This window comes from Nyctibius grandis, chromosome 1, assembly GCF_013368605.1.
Source record: "Nyctibius grandis isolate bNycGra1 chromosome 1, bNycGra1.pri, whole genome shotgun sequence".
Classification (NCBI taxonomy): domain Eukaryota; kingdom Metazoa; phylum Chordata; class Aves; order Nyctibiiformes; family Nyctibiidae; genus Nyctibius; species Nyctibius grandis.
The window spans coordinates 62,010,344-62,030,916 of record NC_090658.1 but is presented as its reverse complement, the minus strand read 5'-3'; the positions used below and the strand labels follow the sequence as shown (position 1 = coordinate 62,030,916).

The 20,573-nt window shown below is 43.2% G+C and overlaps 1 protein-coding gene across 3 annotated transcripts in view; it reads left to right on the top strand.

The window, feature by feature from the left end:
- The window catches only part of PHACTR2 (phosphatase and actin regulator 2), a 124,536-nt gene that overhangs the window by 26,628 nt on the left and 77,335 nt on the right, over window positions 1-20,573 (top strand). For 2 of the 3 annotated variants that reach the window (XM_068425177.1, XM_068425143.1), the window contains exon 1: window positions 5,446-5,632. The exons of the other annotated variant lie outside the window; for it this stretch is intronic. In XM_068425177.1, coding sequence (XP_068281278.1) covers window positions 5,590-5,632 — 43 coding nt within the window. In that variant the 5' untranslated portion in view covers window positions 5,446-5,589. Of the gene's footprint in view, window positions 1-5,445; window positions 5,633-20,573 lie in introns of those variants that run through there. 3 annotated transcript variants of the gene reach the window in all.

Here is a 20,573-nt window from a genome sequence, read left to right as displayed (position 1 = left end):
AGACTGAACTACAGAAGCTTGTCTCAGTTAGTTATTCTGTACAGATGCCTTTCATTTTACTGTGTAGAAAGTATGTACAGTGGGGTTTTTGAGCAGGGCTGGGTGAGCCATAGACTTGTGGTGATCACTCACAAAGACAACAGCCTCTTTTTTAAAAGAAATTTCAAATTCCTTTTTTTTGTGCTATACTTGTGCATTGGAAATGGGAAGTGACACTAGCAAGAACATAGCATTGTTAAGCCATTAAAAATAAAAAAGGACACATAAATATATTTTTAAATATTTCCAAATGAGAGCATAATCTGTGGTTATTGCAAAAGTACCTGGTTATTAAAAAGAAATGGCCCAAACTCCCAATACAACCCCAGTATAATTAATGAATATGGCCTGTGATTTTATTTTGACAGTGCCTATTTAAGAACTGCATTCAGTTTCCCAGAAAACAGAATTAGCTTTTCGCTCAGCCACAGCTGATGATCTAGCCTTCAGCAAACAAACTGATTTTGGTGGTGCCCTCCCCAAACTCTCCCACTTTGTAACTGCAAGTTCTCTAAAAATTCAACATCATTGTTATAAACTTAGTGTGACCCATGACTAAAAAAAATTACTTAGCTTCTTGCTCATGTTTGCCCATGTCATATCCTTTCCTTCGTTCACTGAATTGTACAGCTCTTCAGCCTGCAGGACATGATGCTGCTCATCTTCCAGAAGAGGTGGGAGGCACACACAGGAAATGACCTGTCTGGATCATTTCTGTTCTGGACTCAGTGCCATCCTCTTGGTTTATCTTGATAAGCACCCAGGTAATATTTTTTTTCCTGTTACAAGGTTGAACGTGTTGGCCAGTTCTGCATTATGAATCCTGGAATTAAATCCGATAGTCCCTCCTATAGCTTCTGTTATATTTAGTGCCATGAATTAGTCTTGGTGACTGAAGGAAGAGTAATACAAATTCACCTTTCTAAAATGCTTCTTTACTTCATGCGAGCCTACAGAACTCTAAAGACTGAGCAACAGCATCCTACAAGTTGTAGGTCATCTACTGTCATCAGTCATCCCAGTATAGTAAACACACTGAAATACAGCTGTCTTTGAAGCTTTATTGATGGGAGGGAATTTGCTCTTTGATGTGTGAGGTAGATTATGGTGTGTATTATTTAATTCTCTGTTGGGAAAAATTTTGAAGTCTTACATTCTCTTCCATGAAGAGATCTCATGCTAGACATTTACACAAGTGCAATATTCTTATTTTACAAACACGTCTGAAATTCATGAAGAAGCCATTCTTCCTCTTTTGGTGGACAATTTCAGTTCTTGAGGGAGAGCAGAGTATCTGTTTAACAGTATTCACTACAGTACCCCACATTATAACTTGGGACAAGAAGGGAAGAACTATGCACGCAGCATGAGGCAATCAGATAACTGCAGTATTACTACTGGCACTGAAATCTAACTGGGACACTGGGTCCAGGAACCCCATTGACCTACCAGCACCTGTTCTACCCATCAGCTGAGCCTCAGATTCCCCACCTGATAGAAGATATATTCATGTTTTAGCATCTTGCTGCAGCATTTCCTTCAGCACAAGATCAGCCCTGGCTAAAATGATCACGGAAATTGTAATCCTGAAACTCTCACTTTTATCTTCCCGGGCCATTTTTGCTTTGCCAGTAATTGTGGATTTCCAGAAACCCCAGAAGTCTATAATAATTACAAAATGATGGGCAGTCCATTTGGGTCTTACCCTGTTAGTTGTTTAAAGGCAAAATGGAATATACATCCAAATACATCATAGATAAAGTCATCTAAATCCCACCCCCCCAAAAGTATACCCAGTAAAAATGTATTTTATCTACATAATTGTGATCTCAAATCTCTGCTAGAATCAGTTGTTATCAAATGTTATCGTATCCTTGAACTTTTAACTGTCCTAAACATCAGCTACCAACCTGGCAAGAAATTTAATGCACAGATTAAAATATCTCTATGATACTGCAGAATAAAAGCCCCCAGACAACTGAATATTAAATGTATGTGTTTTGTGTGGATGCTCATATGGGAATGTCAGTAGGATGCTAGAATCCCTTCTTTGTGGAGGCAGTTACATAAATATAGCTCTATATAGGAGAAATGTAATATACCTTTGCTTTCACCAGTCGTTTCTCTCATAGGTCACATTGGTAGATGTCTTTTTGTACAGTGTTGAGGATTCAGGGTTCATTCCCTCCCATTGGTGGGTCATAAGCTGAATTCTTAAATTGAATTGCTTAAAACGCAGGATCTAAGCAGAAAAGTGCTATTCTTTTTTCTAATTTGATTATCATTAGTGACTGTGAGTAGACTGAAATGTATACATTGCCCCTTTACATCATTAGGCAGGTGATAAAGCAGAAAGAGACATAACTGTTGTATGGACCTGTACTATTTTATGTATTCAACTAGTATTCGCTGTTCAGGATCAAGAGAAAGTATTTATTTTTGCCCACTTCACAAAAGCTGAATAAAGAATCTGCGGTGATAGTACTGAATGCTCCTAGTATCTTGTCCATCATGAATAAAAATCTCCTTAATAGGACCTTTAAATTTCCTAATTCAAGTAAATTATTTATTGTTTAGAAGTTGCTCTTTTGGGTGAACCTTTATAATCAGAAGCTTGCTTTTCTTATTCTATGTAATATGATGCCTACAATCTCTTAGTGCTATAAATTAACATTTATCTTCCCTAAACTAGAATTGACATCCCCTACTTTCTAAAGCAGTAATCATATTCTGAAGTATACCACTAAGCATAGCTGAGGTATGAAGACAGGACCCTTAAAAATAAGGTGGCTGCAAAGAAAACGTATAAAAGAAAGTCACCACCATCAGTTGGTTTATGAAAAAAAAAGCCAACCCCCAAAACAAAAAAAAGCTAAGAACAACCACCAAAACAAAAGAAATTGGCAACTAGTTCACCAGCACTGGAGAATGTGATAACTGTGCCCCTTTTCTTGGCTTACGAATCAACCTTGAGGAGTTTATTACCTTCACAGGAACTGTTGCAGGCAGATGATACATACTGTTGAATTGTAAACTGGGCAATATGTAAAAATAGCAGGGGAACACAAATTCCTTTGATAAAATTAATGAGATTCACTGGAGGCAGACAGGAACACTTTTATGTTCCTGTTTACGAGTGACTCCAAAGGGGTAACTCGAGTTTCTCAAAACAAAACCTTTTAAAATCATTTTTCCAGGTAAGAAAAATAAATGTGGGAAATCATTGCAAAAAAACTCTCCTGAGAAATAAGTGACAGGAGTCGGTTGTTCAACAAGCCACCCTTCCGAAAGCCTTTCCTCGGGTGGAAGAAAGGACACCCACCTTCCACTTAGCTGCCACTGCGTAACTCAGCTTGGTGCCTCTGCGCTCGCCCCGCTCACTTGTCTGCGGCTCTGTGCTTCTTACGGGGCCTGGGTTTGGAGGTGTCAGGCAAAGAGCCTTGCCTTTGGTGTTCGGACTTCCACGAGTGCTGCAATGCTATTTTTTCCTCACTAAGGCACTTTTAGGTTAAAATGCAACATGCCAGTCTTTCCTGAGCGCATCTGCACCAGTCAAGCCTTTTGTTGGAGAGCACTTTCTTCGCTTTCCATCTCATCTTGTGGGTGTCTTTTGAGATGTCTCCTGTCATTCAGCACTGTTTTTTAAGGGGCAGACAACAACACTGGACATGGGACAGCAATTTTTGTCTGCTAAAAAGCACAACAATGTAAAGGGAATTCTACCTACCCCTTTCCTATTTGCACATCCATATGTGAATATCAGTTTCCTTCTGTACCAGCACTAGCTCATGCTTAATTTCTCCAAGCCCCGACATGGAGCAGCTTTCTAACATACCCTCCTTGGCCGTGTAGGCTGCGTTGCTCCATCCTGCAAGTCTGGCTTTTTTCTTCTTTTGACCCTGTTAAAACTTACTTGTTTGAAAGAGCTGAGTTTATTCAATAATCCAGATACCTCTGTGACTGCCTTGTTTTCTTTATCACTCCGGTAATATTTACTCCGTCTAAAATTGCTGCCGGTGGTTATTTATTTAGTCTTTTAAAACTGTTTGAAATAATACTTCTCTAGATTGGTGATGGAAACACTGAAGAGCCTCCCCACGGCTCCTCAACAGAAACACCCTCATTAAATGCTACTGCTGCTTGGACAATTGATCTTCTTTTCACTTAGTTCTTCATCTCTTCGTGCTTTATTAATTTTTTGGTGTCCTCACTTTTTTCTCTCTTACGGAATCAAGTACCTAGCAGAAGTCTGTTACACTCCAGCCCATACCTCTGGCAATTTAACAGGTAATCACATAAAATGAAGAAATAAAAGACCTGTTTACCAAGACCTATTTTCTGTAAAAAACATGAAGACTAGCATCAGTTGTATTCTTCTCTGTTCACCATGTATTAGCTGATGACTGCACCTCTCCTGCTTATAACTGATGTCAGGCTACCCAGACTGCAGCTACCTGTGGTAGTCCGTTTGCTTCTGAATACGGGCCCCACGCTAACACAATTCTCCATCTCCTGAACTGTCACCACAGTGACAACATATACGAAGATCAGCAGGTCAGAAATCTCTTCAGCCAACCCCTCTAGGACTTTCAGGCCACTCAAAACCATAGTGATTTCACTATATGTCTTGCTAATAGATGTTCTTTAGGATATTCTTTAGATGAGCCATGAGTGTCCTCCTGTGATGCATATGCATCTCCCTCCTTGTTTCTAGATACTGCATAGTGACAGCTATCAGGCATTTGAGCTTTTTTTATTCTATTTCTGCATCACTGGTAGCAGTTACCTGTTTGGTCTAGGATTAAGCTTTTATCACTGCTTAGATTATGGTTATGCATTAAGAAAAACAAAGGAAACCTTTGTTTTGCCCTTGTGCTATACACAATCTCTATTTCTCCCATCATCCCCTGATGACCCCCTGAGCTGCCCTGCCCAGGCGCTCTCTGTCCGCTCCTGCTGGTAGGGAAGCCCTGACAACTGCTGCCAGCAGGGACGCGCCTCCGAGCAGGGCGACGGGATCGCTCCCGGCGGCTGTCACAGGTTTTCCCTGTGCCTTCAGCGAAGGGGTGGGAATGAAGTTAAGTCTGGACCAACGGTTCGGACTTCGGAGAGGGACAGGGGTTAGGAAGGGCTTGGGACGCCAGCAGTGCGAGAAGGCTCCCCAATTAAGCACCGCCCTTCCCAATCTCCGGATAATTAAGCGTGGGGTTTCGTTCTTTTTTTTTTTATTAGAGACTTTTACGATCCCTCCCCCCCTCTTGCCCCGCAGCGGGGACCCGGGCGCCGCGCGGCGGAGCGCAGTCCCCCCCGGGCCGGGCGGGGGCGAGGCGGCGCCCCGGAGCGGGGTGGGGTGACGCGGCGCTGCGGCCGCGGGCCCGCGCCGACCGGCGGCGCGGCGGCATGACAGGCAGCCGCCGGCCCGCAGCCGCCGCCGCCCCCCGCCAGCCGGCGGGGAGAGCGGCCCCGGCGAGGAGTGAGATGGCCCCCCGGAAACAGCCGCGGCGGAGGCTGCGCGCCCGGCGGGCGGCGTGATCGCCTCCCGGCTAAGCCATGGGCCAGACCTCGGTCTCTACGCTGCCCGAGCCGGCCGGCGGTGAGTACCGGCGATCGCCGGCGGCGGGACAGCGCGGCCGGGGCGGCGGCGGGGGCGCCGGGGCGCTGCCGCCGCCCGTTCGCTCGGACCGCCGCGGGGGTGGCAGCGGCGGCGGCCGGGGGGGCGCGGCCGCTCCCCGCGCTGCCCTGCCCGGCTCGGCAGCCCCGGGAGCGAGGGGCTCCGCGGTGCCCTCCAGCCCCCTGGGGCTCCTTTTTTCCCCTTTAATAACTAAATGAGTACGAAGCGGGGAAGGAAGGGAGGTCTGACACCTCGCCCAGCGGCGAGGCTGGTAACCCGCCCATCTGGTTGCTTTTGGCTCCGGGACGTTTTGTGTGTAAGCAGAGTATTGAAAATAAATAAATAGCGTGTGAGTGGAAGTTTTTTTTTTTTCTTCCAATAAAGCAGCCCTAGCGGTTTGCAAATTAACTTTCTGAAGGTAGTACGAACCGCTTGGGAATGCTCTTTGGAGGCATGTCAGGATAACCTAGTGTGTTTTAGTTACTGCAAAACAGAGCGGGTCTCTTCCCACAATAATAGGATGTAGAATCTAAATTAACTCCAGCGAGGTTTGAAGTTTCCTGCGAAAATATCACTGCACGCATGTTTTTCCTCAACGCCTGTTTCCTTTGCATGCATTTAAAAAAATAAACAAATCCTGTTGTAGACTTTAATTCTGAAGGCTGAACTTTACTATTAATTTGCTTATTGCTATTAACTTGGGAATGTTTTGTGAAATAGGAGACAATGCAACGAAGTTTTTTTCCTTTTTTTTTTTTCTTCACGGGGGAGGTTTCAAAGAACAGTTTTAGTAATAACGTGTACATTTTCAGAAAAGTTCCCATTATGTTGCCGGTGGTACAGCTCCCAGTCGTACCATCCCAGAAAAAATCTTGGATGATTTCTTCTTCTGCCAAACATTGCATGAAAGAGAAATTTGACCGTTTCCAGTAAATTTCACTGTCCTGTTGCATGTTTCATCCAGCAGCCAGCATGTTAGAATTATATCAAGGTAGGCGTTGGGAAACGTGTAAGGAAACAGATGGACCGGTTAAGAGTTTTTGTTAAACTTCCTGTACAAAAATAAGTCCAAACTTTTATGTGCAAAAGTCTATTGTGAGGGTATTTTGCCTGGGAGGGGGCCTGTATCTTGACTAATGATAGCTGTGGTGCCTGTGTTCCCTCGGCAGAACGCGAAGGGACAATAATTGAACTGGATTTCTAGTTTTAGCTAAAATAAAGAAAAGGTCACCTTTTAATTATTTCCTAACTGGAACCAAGATTTTCACTCAGGAGCCATAAGAGACAGTTATCTGAAGATCTAAGTTGTGGTGATGCTACTTCAATATTGCCAAATAAATGCTAGTTATCGCCGTTTTAAGAGGATACACTTGTGATGAGACACTGGTAGTAGTGCCTCTGGGAGGTTTCACAGAAGAGCAGTCCCACTGCGCTTTCAGGCCCGTTGAAAATATTGGGAGAGTATGTCCTCACCAAGAAACCCCAGGGGCAGGTAGGTTTCTGGGTGGCATGGATTCATGGGGGTGCAGTCATTCATTTTCTCTAGTCTACTGCTCAGTTATGGTCTGAATGCTTAATACGTTGCAAGGTTTGGGAGGCCCCATCCAGCTCTGATTAGGGCAGAAGAATGACTTCCATGGGTTCCTGTTTAGACAGGTTGCCCCTTAGGCAAGTAGTCCTAAAATCTTCGTTGATTTTGGCGTGCCAGCCAACTACAAGCCATTTAAGTCTTTGACAGCTGCTAGAGATTAGAGTTGAAGGAGATCCCTGTCTTGCACACACACGGGCTACAAATCTGTTTTAGTGCTAAGGAATCAATAGTGCATTCAGATCCCCAGCGAGCCACACAGAAGCAGCTGTGAGAAGTTACTTGCCTGTTCACTCCCTTTTTTTTTCCCAGCCATGCCAGCCTGTGAGGGCTCAGATCCTGCCCTCTCATCCCTGCTGTGCCCCTGTAGTGTTCAGAGGGGCTGAGTGTGTGTGTGGGGGGACACCACTAGTAAGTCACCATGGGGCCTTAGGGTGGACTGATAAGGTGAATGGTTTGGTGTAGAAAACTGAAATAAAGGATTTTTTTCCTGAAAGTCACAAAGTGTTAGAAGAGATGAAATATATGCATAATACAATACTCGGTATGGACCCCAGCCAATGTCCTGCTTTTTTTTTAAGATTTACTTTAAATGAAAGATTTTACTCTTGGAAAAGGAAATATATACTGAAGTACTTAAACAGACACAGGTCCTAATGGCACTTTTCGCATTGGGTTAAGTGCAAGACTGAGGCCTAACCATAAAACTCAAAGTCCTTGAGTGTATGCTCATACCAGCCGGATTAGAGTGCCTATAAAGAGAGGAAGAATCGGATTTTCATACCCTATTGGAACTTTCTTTAGTAGCAATACTGTCTTGTTAGAGTTTGCCATCAGCTGTGGGTGAGTGGGTGTTGAAGTATTTTGGACAGGAGGATTAGGGCTTTAATCATCTCCCGTAACTATGAGCAGTAGATGGGCAGCAAAGCAGGTCTCAGCTGCCTGTGGATACCCACCAGGCAATCTTTTGCTCCTTCTACTCCTTGGTTCCAGCTTTTCACTCATTTAGACAAATTTTCTAAAGCTTGCTTGTTACTTGCCGTGGTTAGCAAATGTGAACAAACAGTGATAGCAACAGGGGCTTGGGAAGACAGTATATATATGTGGAAAAGGAGGACTGCATACTGTCCTTGTTCATCTTCCTTCCTCTTCTGTGATTTTCCTATGCCTGGCAGGACTTGATTAGTGTGCTCTCTCCCCATTCATTGGCTGGAGTTTGGTGCTTTTGAGGGTTATCAGCCATCATGTGCAAAGGCTATCACTTCTGCTTTCTGATCTACAGCTTATCAAAGGACAGCAGAGCTGTGCACTTTTTTCAGTCTTTTGTTTTTTTCTTTTTGGATTTGTTCTTGGGTAGTTCAGTACCAGCCACAGTACTGGGAAACAGCCAGGTCCTCAAGTGGAAGCATGATCGGCATATTGGGAAGATAACACTTAAAAGCAGACCTAGTTAGGTGGCAGAAGATTTTTGTTGTTTCTTGAATAGCGATGCCTTGTCGAGAATGAAACTTGCAGTAAAAACAGACCTACCAGTGTTCCTAGGACGAGGTCAGGCAGTTTAGCACGGAGTCTGTGGAGCACAGCAAAGGGTATGTGGAGGGGAAGGACAAGCTGCAAAGGGAAGGTCTCAGGAACCTCTTGCCCCAATGGTCAGGGTGCTCAGCGGGGCCAGTTGAAGACTGGGATCAGATCCCTGTGCTGACCTGCAGCACCAAGTATGTAATCCATGGGCCTGTTTACTCTGGGATGGGTGGGAGTTCCTCTCGTCATATATTTTACAGAAACAGAGCACAAATTCTCAGGCTTGCATTTCATCCTATTACAGACCTGAAGTTTTTTCAAGGACATGAAAATGTACTTTGACAGCACAGGAAAACTATTTCCCACCCAGCTCCCACCATGAGATGAAAGCAGTCACTGGTAGGATCCTGTTGTTTGTTGACCTTGGCACTGGGTGAAATGATTATCATAGTTCAGAAGTGAGCATGTTTCTCAGACTGCTCTTTTTCATCTCTCTTGGCTTTATGGGATTTCCTGTTCTTTGACAAGGAAACAGCAGCTTCACCTGTGTCTGTGCAGAGGAATTGTAATTGCCTTGACTGGGCAACCTTATCTTAATCCTGAAATGAAATGGAAAACTAATATTTGTTTCAGCAGCTCTAGGTGTTGGTAAACAAACTAACTGGTCATCAGCACAGCAATTTCAGGACTTGTCTAGGAAGAGAAGTTATTCCAGTAGTGCTCTTCCGTAGTAGCTACTTGTGAGCCTTACTGAGGGTGCTGTTCTGGAGCAAGCACTTCTGTTCTTGAGGATGTGGACATGGAGATACTCAGCCATAGACTTAAATTCTCATCCTGACTCAGTCCACTACAAAGCTGAATGTGCAGACAGGCCTTTACAGTAATAATTCTTAGTGAGGAAAAAAAATGAAGTTGATTTTTCTCCTCCAGCTTCTCTTCTTTTCAAAAGTGGAAGAACTTTGACATCATTGCACTTTACAGGAGGGCATCTCAAAGCATTTACAGGTGTGGTGAGCTACTCATAACACACCTGTTACCTGGTCATTTCAGTTGTTGGTGTACTTGAAAGAGTGGAAAGCAGAGATGTTGAGCTGAGACATCAAGTCCCATTTGATGTGAAGCCCTAAATGACTTGTCCACAGCCACAAAGGAAGTTCTGGGCAGAGAGCCTCATCTTTCTTATTTTTTCCTGAGTTTTCAATTGATTGGGGACTTTGAGGCTGAACCCTTGTAATACTGCACTAGGAATCATATTCCTTTTTTTTTTCCTTCTTTATGCTTCTGTAAGTTATGGAAGAGTTGTAAGTACAAAAGGAACTCTGTTTTCAGTTGCTGCTAAATTTACATCCAAAGCTTTTCAGTTCTTGTGGATCTTGAGCATGGGAAACTCTTTCCTAATCCTACCAGTGTTGTCAGATGGGGCTACAATTGTGACAGCTCCAGAATTTGGGTTAATTAAGTAGGCAATTTGCCCCAGACTTCGGGCTGATTGAGTGGATATTTTAAATACCTAGTCAATAAAAAGCTCATGTTTTCAGACAGAATGGGTAGCCACAAATTTGCCTGCTGCTAATGGGTACTGCAAGAGCTCTTTTTAAAAATTGGTCCTCGTGTGTCTTGAGCTGAAATATCAAAAGTAATAGCAACTACAGAAAGTGTAGGTCTCAGCACCCAGAACAACGATTCTGATTTGTGCTCTTGGTGAGGGTCCAAGTGTGAGCGTGTGGAATGAACCACTATTGAATCACTATTTATAGGGAAAAAATTGTACGGCCTTTTAAATATAACACATTTATAAAATATAACATGTATTTCCATGTTCATGGGTGCTGCCGTATACTCTGTGATCTCCCAGAGCAAAACCATGCCCCCGGTGCCGCAGCAGTTGCTGTTGGTTGGCCCAGACTGAGCTCCTCAGCTGCAGCAATAACTCGCTGCAGAGAAGGCTGCAATCTGAGCCTTCGCTAAGGGGCATGGCCGAGAGCAGAGATCTTGTAAGGACACGGAGTACCAGCCACACCTTAGGAACTGCCTGTGAACCACAGGAACACGTGTGTGTGAAAATAAATCCTCGTGCTCAACAGGTCCCAGGTCAGTGTGTCACCTCTTCTCACTCTGAGGCTGCTTCAAGGATGACCAGAAATTCTCCTCATTTAGCTGCCAGGGTACGTGACCTTTCAGGTCAGGCATGCTGGCTGAGATGCCTTCATGCACTGATGTTTGGTAGCCACTAATCACCTGTTTGCAGTGTTAATCATCAGCTTCCTCATCTACCAGGAGGAGAATGAAGCTGGCTTCCAGGACGTCAGCATGGGCAGGGCCGGCTGCGTTTGTGTAGTGCTGTCTTCTCAGATGACCATGCCGATACTTCCCCCAGATGAAAAGCTCACGGGAGATGCTGTTTGCTCCTGAGCCCCCCGTGCTAAGCCCCACTGACAACTGATCCCACTCTGTTGGATCTCAGCCATCCCTTGGATCAGTTGTCCTTCCTTCCTAGATTCTCTTCCTCAGCTTCTTGCCGCTCCTGGGTAATATCACCTTGTCCTTAGGTGGTGTTTTCCATTAGAGATTTCAAAACACTTTCCAGTGCTTTTTATAATGTTTGTTGATTTAAGTGGGAGAACTGAGCAGAAGGAGGTGGGACAACTTGTGATCACTCGGTGCACCTAGGGCACAGCCAGGAGGAAACCAAAGAGCTCCCAAGTCCTCATCGGTGTTTGAGCTGTATTGCAGTCTCACCTATTAAAAGCAGAAAAGACTTGGACATTTATATCTTTATATGTTCTTACCTACTTAACGTTGTCCTTTATTCATTTTGGACGCTGATGCTTTTTGAGATTTAAAAAAACGAAGAAACAGTAGCATTGCTGAAAAATACTTCTGAATCAGTGCTGGGTTTGGATTTACTTTTCACTTTAGTTTATTGTTTTAAAACATAATGATGATGATTTAAAAAAATAAAGTGCACTTGATGCTTTGGGTCAGTCACTGATGGATTTGAAAAAAACACTTCAGCAAACAGGCAGCTTCCAGAACTTATTTCTACCCATTGTATTCAAATTGTAACAGTGGCTAGAAGAATATTTCTGATACACAGCAATGCCCCAACCAGCTGCCATTCAGTCCCGTACAGAGAAGTGACTTCTGAAGGGTCCATTTGTTGCCTTGTCTAGTTGATGTGAGATGGATTCCCAATCCTGTGCTTTTTTCATGGGAATTGTGACAATGTGGTAGATGGATTTTCATTTGAGTAGGTCTGGGCAGGGCCAGTGCTAGGCATAGGTGGTTTGCTGGTGACGATAAAATGACTCTGGTAACAGGCAGCGGGGGCTCTGGCCCGTTTTGCCCCCCCGCAGATCCTGGAGACCGAGGCCGGCTGCTGCTGCCAGGGCATAGGTGTGTGTTGGGGAAGGAGGCAGTTCAGTTTTGTCTGTGCCCTTGAGTCAACAGAATTCAGTTTTGCCAACGCTACTGAGAAGCCTTCAGTCAGGTCTAGTTTCAAGCCACGTAAAGATACTGATGTTAAAAATATGTGCAAAACTGAAGAAGGAGGAGAAAGAAAATATGAGTACAAACCATTGGCAGGGAAGGTAGGCAGACAGTGAGGGTTTTTTTTAATTTTATTTTATGCCCCCAAAACAAAATCAAAGGCAAAGAATGAAATACAGTCATTTATATTCCTCTTTAGGGGACAGTCCCCATGACTGTCAAGTGTATTTTTGGGCAAATGTAAAATTACAGTGGGGCTCTGGAGTGTGCTGTTTCCTACAGTGTTATCTGATAGAAACGGTTCAGTAGGAACTAGGTGGGAAGGTCACCGTAAACACCAAGGTGATGCATGGTGTGAAGATGGACTGTTTTCTTTTCTCATTGTCTCTGACCAGAATGGCATGGGTAGCAGTGCTGGGTGTCCTCTCTTTTGGGTTTGTTTTTTTTCTCCCTTGTTTTGTTCTGAATTTAAATATTATGATAGGTGAATCAATTTAACCTTGCCTATTTGCAGTCCACAGAATGTTTTGGACTAACAATCTGTACAGACAATGCAATTACCTCTGTCCATCATGTGGAGGCTTGTTATTAGGAAATTTGATGAGAGACTTGAGTTGCTTATAGGCTTTTTACAATGTCGCTGCATAGGAATTGATTTATTCTGTCCCTGACTTGGTTTTCAGGCGCTTGGAAATAAAGTCTCTGTCAAAAGTGAAAGTCTTATTTACCTTTGCATTCTCACACTGCTTTGAACGGCTGTGATGATCAGTGTAAGTGGGGAAAAAAGCTAGAGAGAAATGAGGATCTAGGTTGCTCCATCATTGTATGGGAGTCTAGGGTATGCTGTTACGTTGCATGCAAGTAAAATGAGGAAAAAAAGTGAAGATAATGACTTGCGATCTGTTTTGTGTTGATAAAGGGTTAACTAAGTGTGTGTTGGATAATGCTTTTCCATATAATACTGTAAAATTGTCTTAACACTTTGTTACTTGACAGATCAGGGTATTAATACAGAATCCCGTGTCAATGATAGCTTTGTGAAAATGAAAATGTGAATATGAAAAGATGTAAACAGCAAGGGCTGTGTTGCATTTTTCTTCTCTGATTCCTGCTTTGGTTTCGTATGAATTCGAGTGATGTTTTGCTGAGCAGAATTAGACTGTGATACAACTGTCCTAGCATTTGAAATTATGTGAGCAAAACTGGTTCTGTTCCCAGGTATCAGCCTGCATCCCTCACCCCTGAGAATGTGCTTTTTTTATTAGTGTTGCAAGATGTCTTCACTCTGACCAACTGCCCAAACAGCAAATCCTAGTCATGTAGATGGACCGTCCTTATTTCAGTGTTATCTAATCCTTTTTCTATTTTCTGGATCTGCACATTTTAATGTGTTGCCCTGTAAAAGTCCAAGAATGGTGCAGAGATCTTAGATGGTGGTTGGGCTTTTAAGCTTGGGCTTTTACTGCTCTGTGCAAACAAATCACATTGTTAGTACTTTTCATGAATTATTTCTAGACTATAAACTATCTCTAATGTTTATTGATTTAAGCCAAATAAGTAATTTGCACGATTAGAATAACTGTGATAGACCATGAAACTTGATGTTTTTGCTGTGATCATGTAATTTACATTTCCAGCTTAAGCCATTACTGACAAGGCTTAGAGGCGCACAGGGACTCTTTTCCAGGCTTAAGAATTTTTCTTTAATGCTTGAAGCTTCAGCTCAGAAAATTAACTCTTGACTGGGGATTTGTCACCCCTGGTTGTATTTCTGGGGTTTGCAACCCAGAACTTTGTTGATGCGCACTAAAATACTGTCATTTCGCTTGATCTTTTCTGCTGAAGAAAACAGGGCTCTTCTCCTTGCCTTCTGCCTGTGTGGCTGCAGAGCAAGGGCAGGCAACAGAAAGCGATTTGGATCCCACCTTCTGTTCGGTAGCCAGCTGAACTAAGTAAAATAGCACTTGTCATGAATGAAATTGGGTGTGAATGCCCAGGAAACTTCACGGGAGGGCAGCCTGGCACTGGGGAGGATGGCATGTTGAAGAAACAAACCACAGCGACAGGAGCCAGGCTTTGCACTCGAGCTCAACCTGCTGCAGTTGGGTGCACCCATGGTCTTCCCTCTCAAACCAGGAGCTGGGAAGCCAGGGCCGTGTGCCAGTGTCCATGTCTGCATCCTCAGCACACTGTGGCCTCTGCTGATGTGTCTCAGATACCGATATAAGTCAGTGTGTGTGGTTGCACAGATGCCAAAAGGCATAGCAGTTCATGATGGAGTCACGGTGCGGTGACTGTGAACAGTGAAGGACAGTCCGGTTTGTGACTTTTCTACCAGTTGCTTTCCTTGCTTATAATCCCCAGAGATCAACTTACTTAAAGCATTTATGTCATAACAACCAATATAAAGTCACCCAGTCTGAAAACGAATCTCCTGTAGGCTTTTTTTGCCCCTCTTTTTTTTCCCCCCAGATCCTGGACGAGTCAACAAAGAATCAACAAAGAAATGATACTTTCATTGCGTGCTTATGAAACACAGATTCAGTGGGATACAGTCAAGTAGTTTGGCTCATGTAACCACTTAAAGTTGTTGTAAGCTGGTGAGAAATGATTTTTAGATACTAGCTGTCTTTACAAGGAGAAAAAAAAACGAAACAGTTCATTGCCAAGAAATTGGGCATGTTTAAATTATACATATATAATGTGTTATAATTTATTTCATTGGTAATAATTCAAAACTGGCTGTGTATTTCCTTTCCTGTAAATTCATTCAATGTGTCTGAAGATTACTGGTTTGTTTCTTGGAGTTTTATAGATTTATTGCATTTCTGAGGGGGAGGAAGTGTTGGTTTTGGCACAGATGCTAACAATATTCTTGTTCTGAAAATGTGAAGCAGTATTCTAGTGCACTGCTAATCTGGCCTCTTTTATGTTGATACAGAGAAGGGTGTAGTGGTTTTCTTGTCCTACACACTATATTACGATGCATGGTTCTCCTCCTCTGATGAATTGTTGAAGTGATTGATAAAAAGGAAAATATTAGTATTAATAATTAGTATTAAAAATCTGTATGTGATTTTAAAAAATTGCACTAATTGCAGAGTAGCTCCTGAGCTTAAATTCTTGAAGTGAAAAGTTTAGAAGGTGGTCTGACTCTTGTAAGAAGACACCAGATTTGGTTTCTTGGGAAGAAGATGCTATTGTTGTTTCTTACTTGAATATTGCTGGTTTTGACACAAGGAAATAGGGTATGGAAGAAATACAGAAGGCTTCATGGTGAGACATGAAAGAGACTGTGTCTGTGCAAGGGAGTGAACAATAAAATGGACAACTAAGACTGTGGATTAAGCCAGCTTGTCAAGAGCTGGACAAGGACCAAGCAGAAATGAAAAATTTTCTATATTTCAGTGGAGGAGAAAGTTGTAGAGAGTAGCAGAACATGAGCCAGGAGGAAAAAGAGAGATATGTTAACTACAAAGTGCTGCAGAAACTATGTGACTATGATGCTTGGCTTTTAAAACCTTTTGTTGGACAATATCATCATGTAAATGTGTCGTGTTACAGAGAGAACATGATTCTGAAGAGAGGAAGAAAGTTTTTGTTTGAAAAGTTTGGGGGAATTTACAGAGACCTGAAACTGAAAAAACAAATATCTTGGACACTTACAGCAACACCCCTCTCTTAACTCCCCTCTGGCTCTGCTCCTCCTGCTGATTTAATTTTCCCATCAGTACTGGAGGCGAGGAGGGCGCATTTCAGCCAGACCCAGCAAGACAGAGTTTGCTTCTGAAACATTTAACGCACCTGGAAACTCTGTAGCTTACTTTGAAATGCATAATAAAAAATGTGCTGAAGAGAAAGTATTTAATGTCGGTATTGGATATCTAGGATCATGTCTTTTTTAAAGGAGAAGAGGAGGAAAAAAGAATGTACCTTTCCAGCTGTCATCCATGAACAATGAAAAAACCCTTGAGACTACAGAGCTAGGCCACTAGAAAGTATCCAAAAGCTAAGCATTATTTTCAATACCTGTTAAACGATTAAGCAAAGGTTTGGGACGTTGCAGGTTTCTCTAGTTAGCAGGAGAAGCTGGACACAAAACTCGATGTACAGCACGACACGCTGTATCTAATGCATAGACTGATAATTAGCTTGGAAATGGCTGCAGTGGCTGAAGATGCACCTACCGATGCCTGCCTTCCCTTAGACAGAAGTTACCCCCCTCCTCAGCTCAGCCCTGCTGACGTGCAAGCCTTTCCCAACTGCTTCAGTGCAAAATCAGCAATATCTGTTAGCGTGTCAGAATAAAGGCCACAGCTTATCACCCTGGCATGATCTGGAAGGGTTCGTGTCTCCCAACTCTCAACTCTTCTGTGAGCATTAATCAGTCCTGAGAAGGGTCTTGTGTGGTAGTTAAATATTGTTATCCCCTCTCCTCACTACAGATGGAGCACGCCAGACCTGAAAGCCATAGACCAGGGAACTAAGTGAGCACAAATGAACAGAGTCAGGCCGTGGATTTTTGTGTTTGTACCTTTCAACCAGTCGTTCTTAAGGGATCTGTTTGTAGAGAAAACATCTCTCTCTCTCTTGCTCAGCCTACACTGCATGCAGGGTTTCCTCAACCACAGAAGAAAAACATTGCAGGAAACATCCCCAGAAGATGAGATGAACAAAAAAAAAAAAAAAAAGCCCTTCATTAGCGTGTTCACCTCGGTGGAGTAGTGCAGCTGAAGACAGGTAGCGAGTTAACCCGCTGCTGTAGCTAACTATTCCTTTAGCCTTTTGAGGGGAGCAGCCTCCTCAGACCCTGCCTGCCTGTGGTTTCGAAGATAACATCATTACCCTCTGACAGTCCCTGGATGGGAATGCTGCTGTTTAGCATATTTGGCAACCTGTTTTTTCCCTGAGGGCTCGTTTCAGGGGATATAGGCCAGCAGGGCAGAACTGAGCCCCTGGTATTTTTTCGTCAGTACAGAGGTGTCTGGTGGCACAGACCAGGGATTTTTTAACCCCTTAAGAATTGATACACCCTTGTGCCAGAGGTTTCTTACTTTCAGTTTATTTTTTTTTACTTTTTATGCAGTAAATTCCACAGAGGAGTGAGGGGAGAGTGGGGGAAGAACAGATGCAGCACTGCTGTTTAAATTAACCATTTCTTAAAAACAAATAAATACCAGGCAGTTCAATCTCATTAAAAAAAAAATACCAGCATGAAGCCCATTCTTTCTGGTTTAAGGGATTACTTGCATGCCCAGATGTCAATGTGGGGAAAATTTGCAAATCTAGAGAGGTTTATTTTGTCTTACTCTGTGTATTGCTTTATAATTCAGTCTTTGCACCTACTATTTTTCCTGCTTTTTTTAACATATAGAGTGGTAGCAAAAGTTTTGAGACAAACAAAAAATGTCATTCTTGAGGTGTGAAAAGAAAGGAGTGTGTTTGGGGTGAGAGAGGAGGGAAGTTCAAGTAGTGCTGAGGTGGTGCAAGAGGTGACCCTTCAAGGAGACAGGTAGCAAAGTGAAAAGTCTTTTACGAGGACTTCCAGTAGCCTGCTCTAGCCCAGCAGCTTGCTATGAAGTTATGTGAGAAAGCCAACCATTAGTATATCTCAATGCAATTATTGTTGGTATCGTATTGATGTTTTTTTTTCTGACATATTTACAGGAACTTTTTTTTTCTAACCCAAGAATTATGGATGAAGTCCCACTGAGAGATACACATACGTGTACAATCACATATACTTGCAAAAGTTTTTAGCGTCAGATTATGATTTACGTTATATTTTGCTATAAATTTCTGTAGCACAATTTTCAAGAAAACTCTGACAATTTTTCAAAACATTTCTCATCTCTTATCAGTTGAAATGGAGAAGCCAGAGCTCTGGTAGCAATGATATGGTTTAGACATGAAGAACTGTTTGCAGTTGCAGGATGGGTACCTGAAGTCAGTGGACATGAGAGAAGCTGAGAGATAGAGCAACGCTCCCCAGAACTCTCTGGTAGTAGAATAAGGTAAGTTTAGTGTAGGAGTAGGTTAAGATCCCCTTCGATAGCAAGGATTTGCTCTGGGTCTCCTCAGTTCTGGGTAGGTGCTGTAAAACGTAAGTGGGATCCTTCGGTTTTGTGGATACAGCCCTGCATTTCCTCCAGTGTTGCTATAATTGCCTGAGAAGAGAGACACCCATATTAAAGTGCGAAGTGCATGTCAGTGAAATTATTGATGAGAACTTTTCCTCGCACAAAAACCTACACTAATGTGTTTTAGTTACTGTTGTTCCAGGACTTTCACAGATTACTCACCTGTTCCTACTGGCAGGTAGTTTTGTGCTTGTAAAAACAACATCCAGATACACCCCAGAAAAGTACCGTGACTTCATATAAAATTCCGATTACATTCTCTTCCACAGCTTGGCCGAAGCACACCAAGGACAATATTCTACCACTGTACCTTTAGCTCTGGATTTAAGCTCTGGCTTGTTTTAGTTGTGAAATGTGTGGGTCATCAAAATATTTTGTGGAAGCAAAGGTCCTTTCCAAGAGCCAGCCTGTAGGGCCACAGCCTCCAGAGACTTACTGTAATGAGGAGCTTTCGTCTGCGCAAATAGCAAGAGCCACGTTATATTTCGTATTTGTGTTTTCCCGCACTCAGCCACCTCCCCGGGAGCAGGTGCTGACCTCAGGGTGCTGCTGCGGCAGTGGGGAGGAACTGCACATCCCTGTGAGCCACAGCTGGGGCTTGCTCTGCACCCCTGCCAGGAGCCATACCTGACCACCGGCGCCTGCCCTCCCTTTGGCCCTTGCTGCGGCGCTGGTCTACATAAAAGTGTGCGGTATTAGTGATAAACCATGGTATTCCTAACACACGAATAAATTAAGATAGTCATTTGTCTTCCTCTGCGTGTGAAGAAAATGTATGTACTGTAGTAATGCATTAATTTTTTTCTTCTTAATTATTCATTATTTTTTTCTTCTTAATTTTTCTCAAAGCTGAACTTCTCCCAAAATGCAATTATACCTTAGAATTCAGTATTGGGATGAAAGATAATTAAAAGTCCACTTGAACCTTTGATTCCCAAGTGGGTTAAAAACAGAAGTTTAAAATTAGCGTAGGGGCTGACTGGAGCAGGAAGGCAGTGTCGGTGATGGAGGCTGTTTGGATTGGGAGCTTTGGAGTGACATCTGAATGTTCTTCATCATCTTCAGTGCTGGTGTTGCCTGAAGCAGGATCATGTTTTCCCTGGGATCCCCATACAGTCCATGGACCCAACCCCTCAGTAGGCTGTTCCAGCATCGGCTGACTTGCCGTGCTGGCTGGGTGCTCAGCCGGGCTGCTCCTCCTCTTGCTGATGCCCCTCTGAACCCCGTAGGGCAGCCTTTAAAATGCCGAGGCGACATATGGCCCTGTTGATATGGGCGATATACATGTTCACAAACACGAAACTGAAGAGTTTTGGTTTAAGTGAAAATTCTTATAGAACTGGTTCCCAGTGACCGCAATTCATAAAAGCATGGAATGTCATAAGGTTTGCCAAAAAAACTTTGAGTTAGTTACATCATGCATACCTCTGCTATTCAAGATTAGTGTGTTGTTCCTGATCTTATACAGAAGTTTTTAAAAAAAAAGAGCCAGTTAACAGTTGTTTTTAATTTAATTTTATTCCTTCTAGAACAAGAAAATATTCAGTGAAGGTTAATGATGCTTTTCTAGCAATTTTTTTTAACCTGAATCAGGCTGTGCTTTTGTGCTTACCTACATTCCTTGTATCACACATCTGTATTGGTATACAGAAAATCTGTCAAATATAGAAATCTTCAGTTTTACTTACGTTGCTTCTGTAAGTTTTCATCACGATTTCAGGTTTTTCCCTGAAATACCTTAGCTTCTGTGAGCATGTTCTGTGAAAGGTTGGGTATGAGTAGCCGGCGATGTCCTCCTGTACCCGCTGCATGTAAGGGAGCAGACAGGGCTGCCATCAGTTCAGCGGCTGCCACGTGCGGGCAATGCCTGCGTGGGGCTGGAGCTGTGTGGTGTGAGGCACCGGTGCCTTTTTGAGTCCCTCCCAGGGTGAAAATTGCTGCTCCCTCCTGGAGCTCAGCATCCAGCTAGGGTGAAAAGTGAGAGCAGGGTCTAAAAATGTTGAATATGTGTGCCGAGTACTTGAATGTTTGCAAGAATGGGAGGGAGGTTTAGGGAAAATTATAAACCTTGTTCAAGGCAAGAAAAGTGACTGAACCTTTATCACTTCTTTTCATTTCCAAAGTGTCACAACCACTCCCCTAAGCTCGAGAAAGTTGCCGTCATTTGTTTGTAAGCTGCTTGAAG